Source organism: Theobroma cacao, chromosome 4 (genome assembly GCF_053813885.1).
Source record: "Theobroma cacao isolate CCN51 chromosome 4, ASM5381388v1, whole genome shotgun sequence".
Classification (NCBI taxonomy): domain Eukaryota; kingdom Viridiplantae; phylum Streptophyta; class Magnoliopsida; order Malvales; family Malvaceae; genus Theobroma; species Theobroma cacao.
The window spans coordinates 30188984-30200622 of NC_142642.1; the positions used below are offsets into that span (position 1 = coordinate 30188984).

The window sequence follows — 11639 nt, forward strand, 5'->3', positions numbered from 1 at the left end:
CATAAGAATGACTATTTTTCAAAATCCTCAAAAACTAAGGAATAACTATTACCACCCTCTCATATGGTATTAGCTATTTCATGATTGAGAAATAAACTCAAAAAATAATAAAGATAAAAATACTCCTTACAAGTTTGAAAAATTACAACTTTATTTGTATAAAATATTATTTTTCTCTCTCTCCTCCTTCTCTCCATGGATTCCAACTTTTAATAAAATATTAATATTAAATTATAAATAAAATATTAATATTTAAATTATTAATTATTAATAAAATAAATTATAATTATTCATATTTAAAAACAAAATAAATTAAAAATAAATAAACATAATATCATTTAAATTATATAAACAATATTAATAATTAAATCATGAATTATTAATATTTTAAATACATTACCAATTATTAATATTTAAAAATTAAATAAAATAAAATAAAAATTAATCATAATAATATTTTAAATAAATAAAATATTAATATGTAAATTATCTATTATTAATATTTTAAATAAATAAATAATTATTAATTTTTAAAATAAAATAAAATAAAATAATTGATCATAATAATATTTAAATTAAATTAAATATTAATATTTTAAAATATAAATAAAATATTAATATTTAAATGATCAATTATTAATATTTCAAATAAATTATTACTTATTAATATTTTAAAAAATAAAATAAAATTAATCATAATAATATTTAAATTAAATTAAATATTAATATTTTAATTAAATTCTAGATTATTAATATTTAAAAAATCTAATAAAAATAAATAATCATATAAATAATAAAAAGTGTTTTTATCTTTTTATTTTTTATTTTTTTATTATTTCAAAATTATTGTTACCAACCAAATATTATGATAAGTCATAATAATTATTTTTATCTTATTTTTTTTGTAATATCAAATTAAATAATAATTATTTTATACTATTCTCATTTCATTTTATTATTACATAATAACCAAACGTAATCTTAATATATCATTTTCTTCTTACTCTTTTCCTCTCACCTCTTTTTTTAAAAAAATGTAGTTTAGGGGAAGTTATATAAGCCTTCTCATTTTCTTGTTCCTCTTCCTTCCTTTATCCTCTTTTCCCCTCCTTCTCCGTCTACGATTTACCCAAGATTCAGCCACTTTTATCACCTGCAGTGGACACTGTCCTTTACTCATAACTCATGAGTAAGTTTGCTCCACTTAGACCTTCAAAAGCTCGACACTTTTTTCTGTAAAAGTGATGGTTAAGACATTTGCGAGGTTCCAAGTTTAATTCCATTTCTCTTGCTTATTTCTTATAGCATGAAGGGAAGCATAGAGAAACAAACGAATCAACAATCAAACGAGGCCCACGCTTTCAAATGGGCTTGACGATTTACCCACCACCTACAACAAAACCAAGCAAAAGCCAGCCAAGAAAACAAATAAAAAAAAAAAAACCCAGAGAAACAGCCACTGTTACTCCCAAAATTCCCTCTCCAACCAGATGGAGAGAGCTCCAACAACAAGCGGCAAAGACTCTACCTTTCTCTCCTCCAACTCTCCTGCACTCCATTGAAATCATTCAAGGTATGCCACTTCTCTTGCTTTTTCAACTTTTTTTTTCCCTCCCAAACCCTAATTTTCTTTCCCCACCTCCCTTCTCGCCCTCCTTATTTCTTCATTTTTCATTGCTCAATCTCATATTGGAAAATAATTTTCTACATTTCAGCTGAAAATAAAAAATTCCGCCGGAATATAATTTCAATTCAACAATTCACATCAACAATCTACATATTCTTTACATTAAAAGAACAATGTTTATAGTATTGATTTTTGTATAAGCTCTCGGTTCAAGCTTAGAACCCTAGCGACTGACACGTGGAATCTTCAACCTTTATCTTCAACAGGTAGCTTGTTTTGAGCTGCGCAATGGGTTTAATTTTGTTGCTGGGATTGTTTTAATTGTAGTTATTATCTTTGGGGAATTTTGGTTAGGCAAACCCTTGGGGGAATTTTAGTTTTTTAACTCATTTTTTCCTCAAAATGGATGGGAGGAAGAGGAACTTTTTAAAGAAACCGATGAACACGCCCTTTAAAAGAAAAGGGGTCAATAATAATAGGAAACCGAAATGGGGTACTAATTCTGGCCATGAACAGCCTTCCGGGAATTTTAATTCTGGAGACACTGTTTATCGAGTACTTTGTCCTTCGAGAAAAATTGGTGGTGTTATTGGGAAGGGTGGGAGTATAGTCAAAGCATTAAGGGAGGAGACTCAGGCAAAGATCACGGTTGGTGATTCAGTTCTTGGTTGTGATGAGAGAGTTATTATTATTTATAGTTCGCCGATGAAGGTGAAAACACAGAATTCTGATGAGGATTCCCGTGGTGAGAACAAAAAAGACGAGGTGGTAGTAATGGAGCCTTGCTGTGCTGCACAGGATGCTCTGTTAAAAGTTCATGATCAAATTGCTGAGGATGATCTTTTTGGTGGGATGGCGTTGGATGATGATAATGGGAATACTGTTGTCACTGCACGGCTTTTGGTTCCAAATAATATGGTAGGATGTCTTTTAGGGAAACGAGGTGATGTGATTCAAAGATTGCGAAGTGAGACAGGTGCTAGTATTCGCATTCTTCCTGCTGATCACCTTCCTGCTTGTGCAATGGCAACTGATGAATTAGTGCAGGTTTCTACTAACTTTATATGCTGTACATATTTTTGTTTACTGTATGTGTTTGACTAAGACATGAACATGATAAAATGTTAATTGTATGCATCTTTTTGTGCGCAATGTGCTTGAATGAATTTCCTTTGTGTTATAGGAATTCTTGATAATGTATTTGAACTTCTATGCTGATTGAGTCCATACTATGCTTGGATGCCACTTGTCATTTTCTTCTTTCTATTTCCCTTCATTTTTTTTTTGAGATTGTATGAAATTTTGAATTCTTTATCTTAATTTTTGTAAGATCCTCTATTTTTGGACTGTGTGCATACAAATGGGTTATATTATAATTTTCCTGCCAGTCCATCTTCAGAAGCATCTTTAGTTCAAAGTCATCTTTAAAAAATGGTACTCTCTATTAAATACTTACACTTAAGAAACAGGTTATCTTCAAACAATATTATTTTTCCTTTGTTCAATAAAGCTAGTCTAAATATAATTATATCTCCTTTTTCTTGCTTCTTTCTATTTGTTTGACAATGGTTGGTTCACTGATCATTATTTTCCATGGAATAAAATTGAGTGTGGAAAAATGATTATATAGCGTACTTTAGTTAGATTGGGATTAGGTTTAGTTGAGTGGAACAGTTGTAGACTTGTAGCCATCTTCAATCATATTAAGTTCTTTCAATAAATTTAAGATAAATATGATTTATTTCCTCCTGTTTCTCACCTTTCTACAATCATTTCTGATAAAGGTTCATAAAGAGAGCCTGTTACTGCTTCAATGTTATGCAAATACTGATTGATACCCCAGTTTTGAAGTTAAAGTTTTGTTCTTTCCTCCTACCATTATTGCTAACTATATCTTGCTTGCGTCAATGCTCCGAAATTGATGTTTTAACCTCTAAGTTGGAGTTGAATGAAGTGCTATCTTCAAGCAGTTTAGGCCTTTAGCATCCAATTTTTGGCCCATCACCATTTCATGAAGAGAGCATGGCCTATAATGTTTAAATACTCTGAAAATGTGGTTGAGATTTTGAGGATGATATTTGAGAAGAAAGTTCTCCAGAGTGTTGTACATAGGGATACGGAGCTATCTAAATGTATGCATTATAGTATGGGTTACAGAAGTTGGCATGTTGGTGTGTTACGTCTCATTCACGTGCTGATATAAATGACCTATATATTCTATATGAAAATGCACATGGGATTGGGCTTTTGTTTGAGGAAATGACTTATCACTTGATTAACCTTATGGTTTACAAAGTGGGAGGCCTATTGCTGTCTTTACCATTATGATAGGGAGGTTTACATCTGTTACTGCATTATGGGCCTTTCGGCATGAGAGCTCATTGCACAAGGGTTCTGACATTGCCGTCATATCCTACTTGCTATAGTCTAGTTGCCTGAACATGTAAACTGATGGTTTGATAGCCATTTGCATCATTTGACCGGAAATACTCGAGTAATTAGCTGCATATATGGTCATAAGACCTGTAGACCTTTCTGTTCCAGCAAGCCACATGTCTCTCTCTCCTGGTGGGCAACTGAATTTTACTTGCTGATGGTTTGGGTCATGGTAATGGGAGTGGCTTCAACTTGTTTAGGTTAGGGCTTGGGCCTTGCTGGAGCAAGTCATGTAAAAAATGAATTATTAACTCCGTTTGGAACTCAGATAAAGCCCCCTTTCTTGTTTTTGTTTTTTCAAATAATGATAATTTGCGGCTTCTTGGGCTTGGTAAATTTTGATGCTGCTTCATATATTAAGTTTGCCTATTTTTTAAAAAAATATATAAAATAATTTCCCTCCTTACACTTCTGTCAGTAAAGTCGAGCTTGGACTAATCACAGCCCCAATATAGATCTCTTTGATTTGTGGTTAAAACCAATTTGTTTATTTTAAGATTTTATGGTTGTAATGAAGGCTTGAATGGCTAGAATCTGATAATATCTTGATTAGTGGTTTCAGTGTCCTTTCTGCTGCTAGCAGAAATTGCTGATGGCAAGAAATCCTGGCTATAAATGCTTCTTGCTTCCGTATGTTGAAGCTTGTTCTTTAGAATCATCTGAGATAATATAGGATAATGGAAATGTATCTTCACATTATAACTTTCTTACTCTATTGGCGGCTTCTGCCCCAGATGTCTGGGGACCAATTACTTTGCTTAGGATTTCAAGCATTTATGTATATATTAATGTAGATAATTGAATTTAAAAGGATTATTGGTTGACTATGACAATGGTCTTAGTTATAGTGTTGGATTAACTTAAGTCGTGATACCTATTTTGGACTATTTGTACATGATGTGATGATATGATATTATCGAACTAAACATAATAAATTTTCCTCATATGCAAGACGAGATGGTAACATTGTTGGGTGGGGAGATCTTTCTCTTTGACATCTTTTTGCTTTATAATGTTTCAAAACTCGATGGATTTCTTACTTAGAATTCATCCTTGTGAATCCGTATAGTGGGGGTGCAGGTTTACTTGTTCATTCAGGCTGTCCATGACTAAGCTTGCTTTCCAAGCAGCTGGCTAGATCGCTAACCATTGCTTGTCTTCAAAGATGTGTCACGCTATTGTATCTACAGGGTGAAATGGATCTGTATGAGCAATTTATTGTGTTTAGTGAGGAAGAATTTTCCGGGTTCAAATTTGAGTTTCAAAGATTTATTCCATCTATGCCAAATTAGAGTGAACATGAAGCTTGCATGCCTTTGGTTAAGTAAGTGAAAAGCAAAGGATGAGCCTGGACATGCATGAGAGGTGGGTGGAGTGATGTTGCTTTTTACCTTATCAAATTGGCTAGGAAAGTAACCAAGTGGCTGACATGCTATAGGAAATAGCAACATTTTGAAGGATATTTTATTTTGTTCCTCATTTTCTTTACTTGTTCTGCCTACGCTTTTTATGTTTAGCTTGACCATCATGCTAAATTTTGGAGGCCATCCTTATTTATCATTGAGTTTTGTTTACTAGGATGGCTTTGGATGTAGTTTATCTAACTGTCAAATAGTTGAAGCGGTTGTCTGAATCTCTTTCACTTATCATCGCTTTTTAGTGCTATGATGTATCGAAATTGCTGCCCTTTGTTTTAATAAACTTATTTATTTCTCATTTCTTGTATATTTTCCTAGTTCCTGGGCATGAAGCTCCTAGGTGTTGCTTGATTAAAAATTTTCCTTCACCATTCATGGTTGACCTCTGAAATACTTCTTTTGAGAAGGTCGTTTCTTACAATTTTGTATTTTATTGCAATTCCCTACAAACTGTAGCTTTTGGAATTTACTGCAGATATCTGGAAAGCGAGATGTTGCAAAGAGGGCTCTCTATGAAGTTTCCACTCTCTTGCATCAGAATCCAAGAAAAGACAATCCTCCATTGAGCTTCCCTGTGCCTCATGCTGGCCAGAATTTTCCTCCTCCTAGTGCTATTCCACCCAGCAATCCAATGTGGTCTCATCGGAATTCTTCCCCTCATGATATTCCATCAATGCCATGGATGGTCCCTCATGGAAACCGGCCATCTGGATTTGGGCCTGGTAGCTTAAGCAGTTTTCCTCCAGCACGTGGTGCTGAGGCTTCAGCTGAGTTCTCGATGAAAATTTTGTGCCCAGCTGGGAAGATTGGTGGTGTAATTGGCAAGGGAGGCTTTAATGTTAAACAGTTACAGCAGGAAACAGGAGCAGGCATTCATGTTGAGGATGCAACAATAGAGTCAGATGAGCGTGTGATTCGCGTTTCTGCAATTGAGGTCTTTTCTATTTTGACTATAGCTTCATTCGTTTGAGAAAAAAAATATTTTAACTATTTAAGCCTTTTGACTAGCTTTCTGCTGCCTGAAACTTTATACTTCTTTTATACGTAAGAAGTGCTTATGGTAGTGCATGTATTATTCTAGGGTCTTTGGAACCCTCGATCACAGACAATAGATGCCATTCTACAGCTTCAGAATAAAACTAGTGAATTCTCTGAGAAAGGTACAGTTACCACTAGGTTGCTTGTTCCATCAAGTAAGGTTGGCTGCATTCTTGGGCAAGGAGGTCATGTAATCAATGAGATGAGGAGGAGAACCCAGGCGGATATTCGTGTTTACTCGAAGGATGATAAGCCTAAGTGTGCATCTGAGGATGAAGAGCTAGTACAGGTAATCTTGTTAAACATAAATTTATGACTAATAGCATTTATTTTATTTGTTTCTTTTATTCATATCCTGAAGGCCTAATATTTTCAATATTTCAGCTCTGCGTTTTATATAAAGTAATTCATTTTTGCCATTCAGATATCTGGCAATTTTGGCGTTGCTAAGGATGCTTTGGCTGAGATTGCGTCAAGACTTAGAGTAAGAACTTTGCGAGATGTGAATGCTGGAGCTGAAACTGCTCCTGTTGGGCCTGTCAATGGATTTGGCCCCGCAAGGAGCATGGCAGATGGTCTGCCGCCAGCAGCTGCAATAGGACCTGGCCGTTCTGGTGGATATGAATCTTTCAGGGTATATTTCTTTATCTAGTTTATGTCCTTTTGTTTTGCTTTAGCTACTTTAATGTTTATTCATTCTAAAGTTCAAACCATAATTGTGCAGTTAACTTTTTGGCAATTGTAAGGGTTGAGACTGGCTTGGGTTGGGTCATTTTGAGTCAATTAATATTTGGGTCATTTTGGGTTTGGGCCATTTTGGGTTTAAGGTCATTTTAGATTTGGATCATTTTGAATTTCAAGCTACTCAGGATTGGTCGTTGCCTTTTTAATAAATTCAAGTTGAGCTGAGCTCTAGTCACTTCTGATAATAAATTGTATTATATTTTATTATTTTTAATCAAATTGAAATTTTTAAATGAGAAAAGAATAAAAGCTCAATCTAAGTTTTAGTTTTGGGTTGATTGCGATTCAGGTGATTTTAGGTCTTAAGTTATTTCAATTCAAGTAGTTTAGGTTATTGACTGTATAAAATCAACTTGGTTCGGATTTTGGGTGGGTCACTTGTGTCATCTGGTTCAGGTTAGCTTTTACCAATTTTAGGTTTTAGTGTTTATAACAAATGTAGTCGTAACTGCTTATAACTAAACTCTAATTAAGTTCAGATAAGGTTTTTTGTTTACTGTATCTGATATTCTGGATTTTGTGATTGTATTTGTTGATAAATTATAAATTGGCTGTAATGCATATAGAAATTCTTGCTATCTCTGCCCCATATATATATATATATTTAGGTTAGAAAGGTTATATTCGTAAATTGTTATTTAGAATACAAACGTTCTTAAATTTCCGGTAAAATGAAATCACATAATGATTTATATTTCAATAATTTCTTTGAAGGTATCCTTTTAGAAAGGAAAGGGAGAATATTGGTTTGATAGTTTTTTTTTTTTTAAACTTTACTAGCTTTTAATTAGTGAAAGTTGTTTTAAAATTTATGTTTTTTAATATTATTTTTATAAATTTTTTTAGCTTTTCTTGTGTGTGGGGGTGGGGGGTCGTTGGTGTTGGGGAGGAAGAGCTGAAGAGGGAGGTGTGTGGTTTAATAGTCATTGGTGGCACCATAATGGATGGCAATAGTTATGATTGCTAATAGTGCATGGTGGAAAACAGTAATCAATGTGATGGTCGAAGTGATGTAACAATGGCAGGCACTGTTGGTGATTGCAGGCCTTGCTTCTGGTCACTGACATTGCAAATAAAGCAGCAGTTGTTGGTTTGCAGCAACAAAGCCAACCAACTTGTTTCAGGAAATGAGTATGAAAATCTAGTTACTTTTGGAGTCTGAGCATGACATTCAATTGGTTTAATTGAATTTTATTTTACATCTTGAAAGGCACTCAGTTTTCCCTTGCAAGTTTTCTCTGAAAATCAAATTGAGCGTTGAAAGTAAATTTTAAGTCATGAATTTGATGGTTAAATTTGATTCAGTGGAGGATCCAGACATTTATTTGGGGGTACCAATTTAAAGCTCTATATCTATAGCTGACATAACTTTATATTTATACATGGAACTCTATTGATACAAAAGAAAGTAGAATTTAAAAATCTTAACAGAGTTGTGACATTCAAGCCTCATATGTTTAGAAGGATACTCTTCAAAATTAAAAGGTTCGGTCCTAAAATCAAAAGACTTCCTATTACTTGATGGAGATTTTTCTTCAGAAAATAGTCTTCTCTTTTCTGCTATTCTATAGATGATTTTTCGAATCTTGAAAGTTAAAGTTACAATTTCCAAATGCATGAAAAAAAATAAGACCCCTTGAATTTATAGATTTATTTGTCTGATTTTAGTAATAAATTCTCAACATATACTATACACTTTTAATATAACTTCTAATTTATGCTACAAATTTATGATAAGAGTTTTTTTTCTACAGATATAGCAAATTCTAACATTTAAAGCAACATATATATATATATATATATATATATATATATATTAAATACATTTGTGAGGGCTATGGCCCCCTTTGGTCCTTGATGAAGATCTGCCTCTGGTGTGATTTTGCTTTTTATTGTTAGTTTGAACTTACTCTTCAGTTTATATGTAATGATACCCTTTCATGGGCTTTATAGTTTCCTTTATTCAAATTGATTTCTAATATTTCTTGGGATTGAGCCTTCCAATGAGTAGTGTCTAGTTAATAATCTGTTACAGGTTAGATTTGTATTTAAAAGTTACAAGCTCATGCAAAGACTGTTTTCTATTAGTATTTTGTTGAGATTGTAGTTTTGTCAAGAGAGTAGTTTTTTCCTGGATGTATATTTCGAGCTTTTGAAGTTTCAAGATGTCTTATGATTTGGTTAAACAGCTAAAAATATTTTTATGCTATTTTGAAGGGTGGTGGTGGACGTGAGTATGAACCTCAGAATAATTATTCTGTTCCTCCGGCTGCTGTTAGGTACTGGTGTTATTTAAACTTTCTTGGTGTAAATTTCATGTTTAACTTATGCTATTCGATTTGTTGCATTCTAATTTTTGCAGATACTCAAATATGAACGGTGCTCTAGAGGCTAAAATTCTAAACAATATGTCAAGTTCTGTAACAGGCACTGGAGGAAGCACCATCTTGAATAGTGAGGTATTTGATCTTGAATGGTCTTTGGGTGACCATAACCTGGAATCTTTTATAGTTTGAAGGTTTCACCTGAAAATAATGAGCAAAATAAAGTAAGATCTTACAAGGATTCTAGTATGGCTTTTTGATTGGTGGTGTTTGTTTTTAAGCAAGGATGGTGGCAAAATGTTGTTTCAAAATGGTACCTCTTTAAATGTTTGATGAAAGGAACGCACAGAAAACCCTTGATTTCTTGTCGTGGAAAGTGTGGCATCCCACATATTATTTATTATCAAGTCTTTCAAATATCTATACTATACCTAGACTTGGATGTTGCGTGAAATTGGTTGTTATTAAATGAAAAAATTTGCACGAATTAGTATGTTACATATTGCTGGAGGATATCCTTTTAGGTTAAGCACAATGGAACATAGATGCTTACTTGTTTTTATTATCAAGCACAGGTTTCGGGGGCAAGAGTAAGGCTCGAAGATCCTCAAACTGGTGGCTCTGAAGAGTTCCGTGGATCTTCTGAGCATCTAACTGCTGCTCAAAGCATTTTTCAATCGTTCATGCCTTCTTCTGGACAAAGCATGAATGCCCAACAGAGTTCTTATCAAAATTTGAGTGTTCAGCAAAGTTCCTATCTGAACATGAATGCACAGCGTAGCCCCTACCCAAACATGAATGCTCAACAGAGCCCTTATCAAAACAGGCACCCTCATCAAAGCAGCCCTTATCAAAATTTGAGTGTGCAGCAAAGCCCCTATTCAGTTACTTCTCAGCAAGTGGCCTATGCCAACATTAACGCTCCACAGACTGCTTACCACAATTACAGTGCGCAGCAAGGCGCCTACCAGTATTAACTTCAATAAGGGCATTTTGTACTATATCTTGCTTTCAGAGTTCTTATTGCCATAATTTCCAACAAATTAGAGATTACATAAGCTGTCTCATTACTGTATGTATTTAATTTTTATGTGAAGGACAATTTTTTGCTATTCCTCAAGTTGTAAGCGTAGATCCTTTTTTGCTGTATCTGGACTCTTGTATAGACAAATTAAATGATGATTGTTTGACATCTGAATTGGTGAACCAACTTAGGAAAAGAGATATGCTGTTAATCTTTTGTAATGGATGGTATTTTGGGCTGTAGTTGATTCCTTTTTGTAATTTCCTTGTGGTCAGTCTTACTCTATATCGTTGCTAATTTCATGATGTATATGTTCCTATGACAGCATTAATTGAGTGGTGCGGATTGGTGTGGAAGCAGAAGCAGGAAAGCTCTCTCAAGTTTTGAGTGGTGAGCTAGAGCTAGGCCTAGGTCTGCATGGGAGAGAGTCTTGCTTCCTCATTGAAGGAGCTGGGTCACCATCTATCCTCTCACATGGACTCAGGTTGGTTATTAAACCTCTTAGTACCTTAAGATTAGTAACTTTTGATTAGGAATCAAAGGAAGTAATTATGGAAAATTCAACTAAAAATATGTAAGATAGGTGGATGTCTTTTTGTTCTGAGGATGAGCTTTCTATACCCAATAATCTTGGAAAGAGATCTTCTTTTGATTATATAATTCCTTAGACAAGATGATCTTGCTATGATAGAGGGTTTCCTTTTTTTTTTCCTTGCCATCTTTTGGTGTCGATATTAAAATATGCATCCCACTGAGATAAGCTGCCATGACGAAACCTTAAAGATTGGGCTTATTTTAATTGTCAGGCTGGTAAGAATAGAGGAACTTGGGAGTAAAGATTGGATCTAATGGTTTCTATCAAATAAGTTCGAAATAAATGTGGGATTTGTGGCTTGAAATTTAACACATTAGAATACCATGTCCTATCCAACGAAATTATCCATAATCAATATACAACCTTTTAATTGAACTGCCCAATCTAATTGAACAAGGTTAATGTAATACAAGGCTTAGATTGATTAACCGTC

At 33.8% G+C, this 11639-nt stretch overlaps 1 protein-coding gene across 2 annotated transcripts; it reads left to right on the plus strand.

The window, feature by feature from the left end:
- Positions 1–1078: 1078 nt before the first annotated feature.
- On the plus strand, positions 1079–10871 carry LOC18602062 (KH domain-containing protein At4g18375-like). 2 transcript variants are annotated; one of them, XM_088805506.1, is made up of 9 exons: positions 1079–1189; positions 1306–1573; positions 1894–2674; positions 5957–6415; positions 6563–6808; positions 6944–7153; positions 9481–9542; positions 9626–9722; positions 10163–10871. In XM_088805506.1, exons 3-9 carry the CDS (start codon positions 2030–2032, stop codon positions 10562–10564), a joined length of 2121 nt encoding a protein of 706 aa, XP_088661632.1. In that variant the 5' UTR covers positions 1079–1189; positions 1306–1573; positions 1894–2029; the 3' UTR covers positions 10565–10871. The 2 variants fall into 2 exon arrangements, with proteins under 2 accessions (XP_088661632.1, XP_007033278.3); XM_007033216.3 differs by having other exon boundaries at positions 1114–1573.
- The last annotated feature ends 768 nt before the right edge of the window (positions 10872–11639 follow it).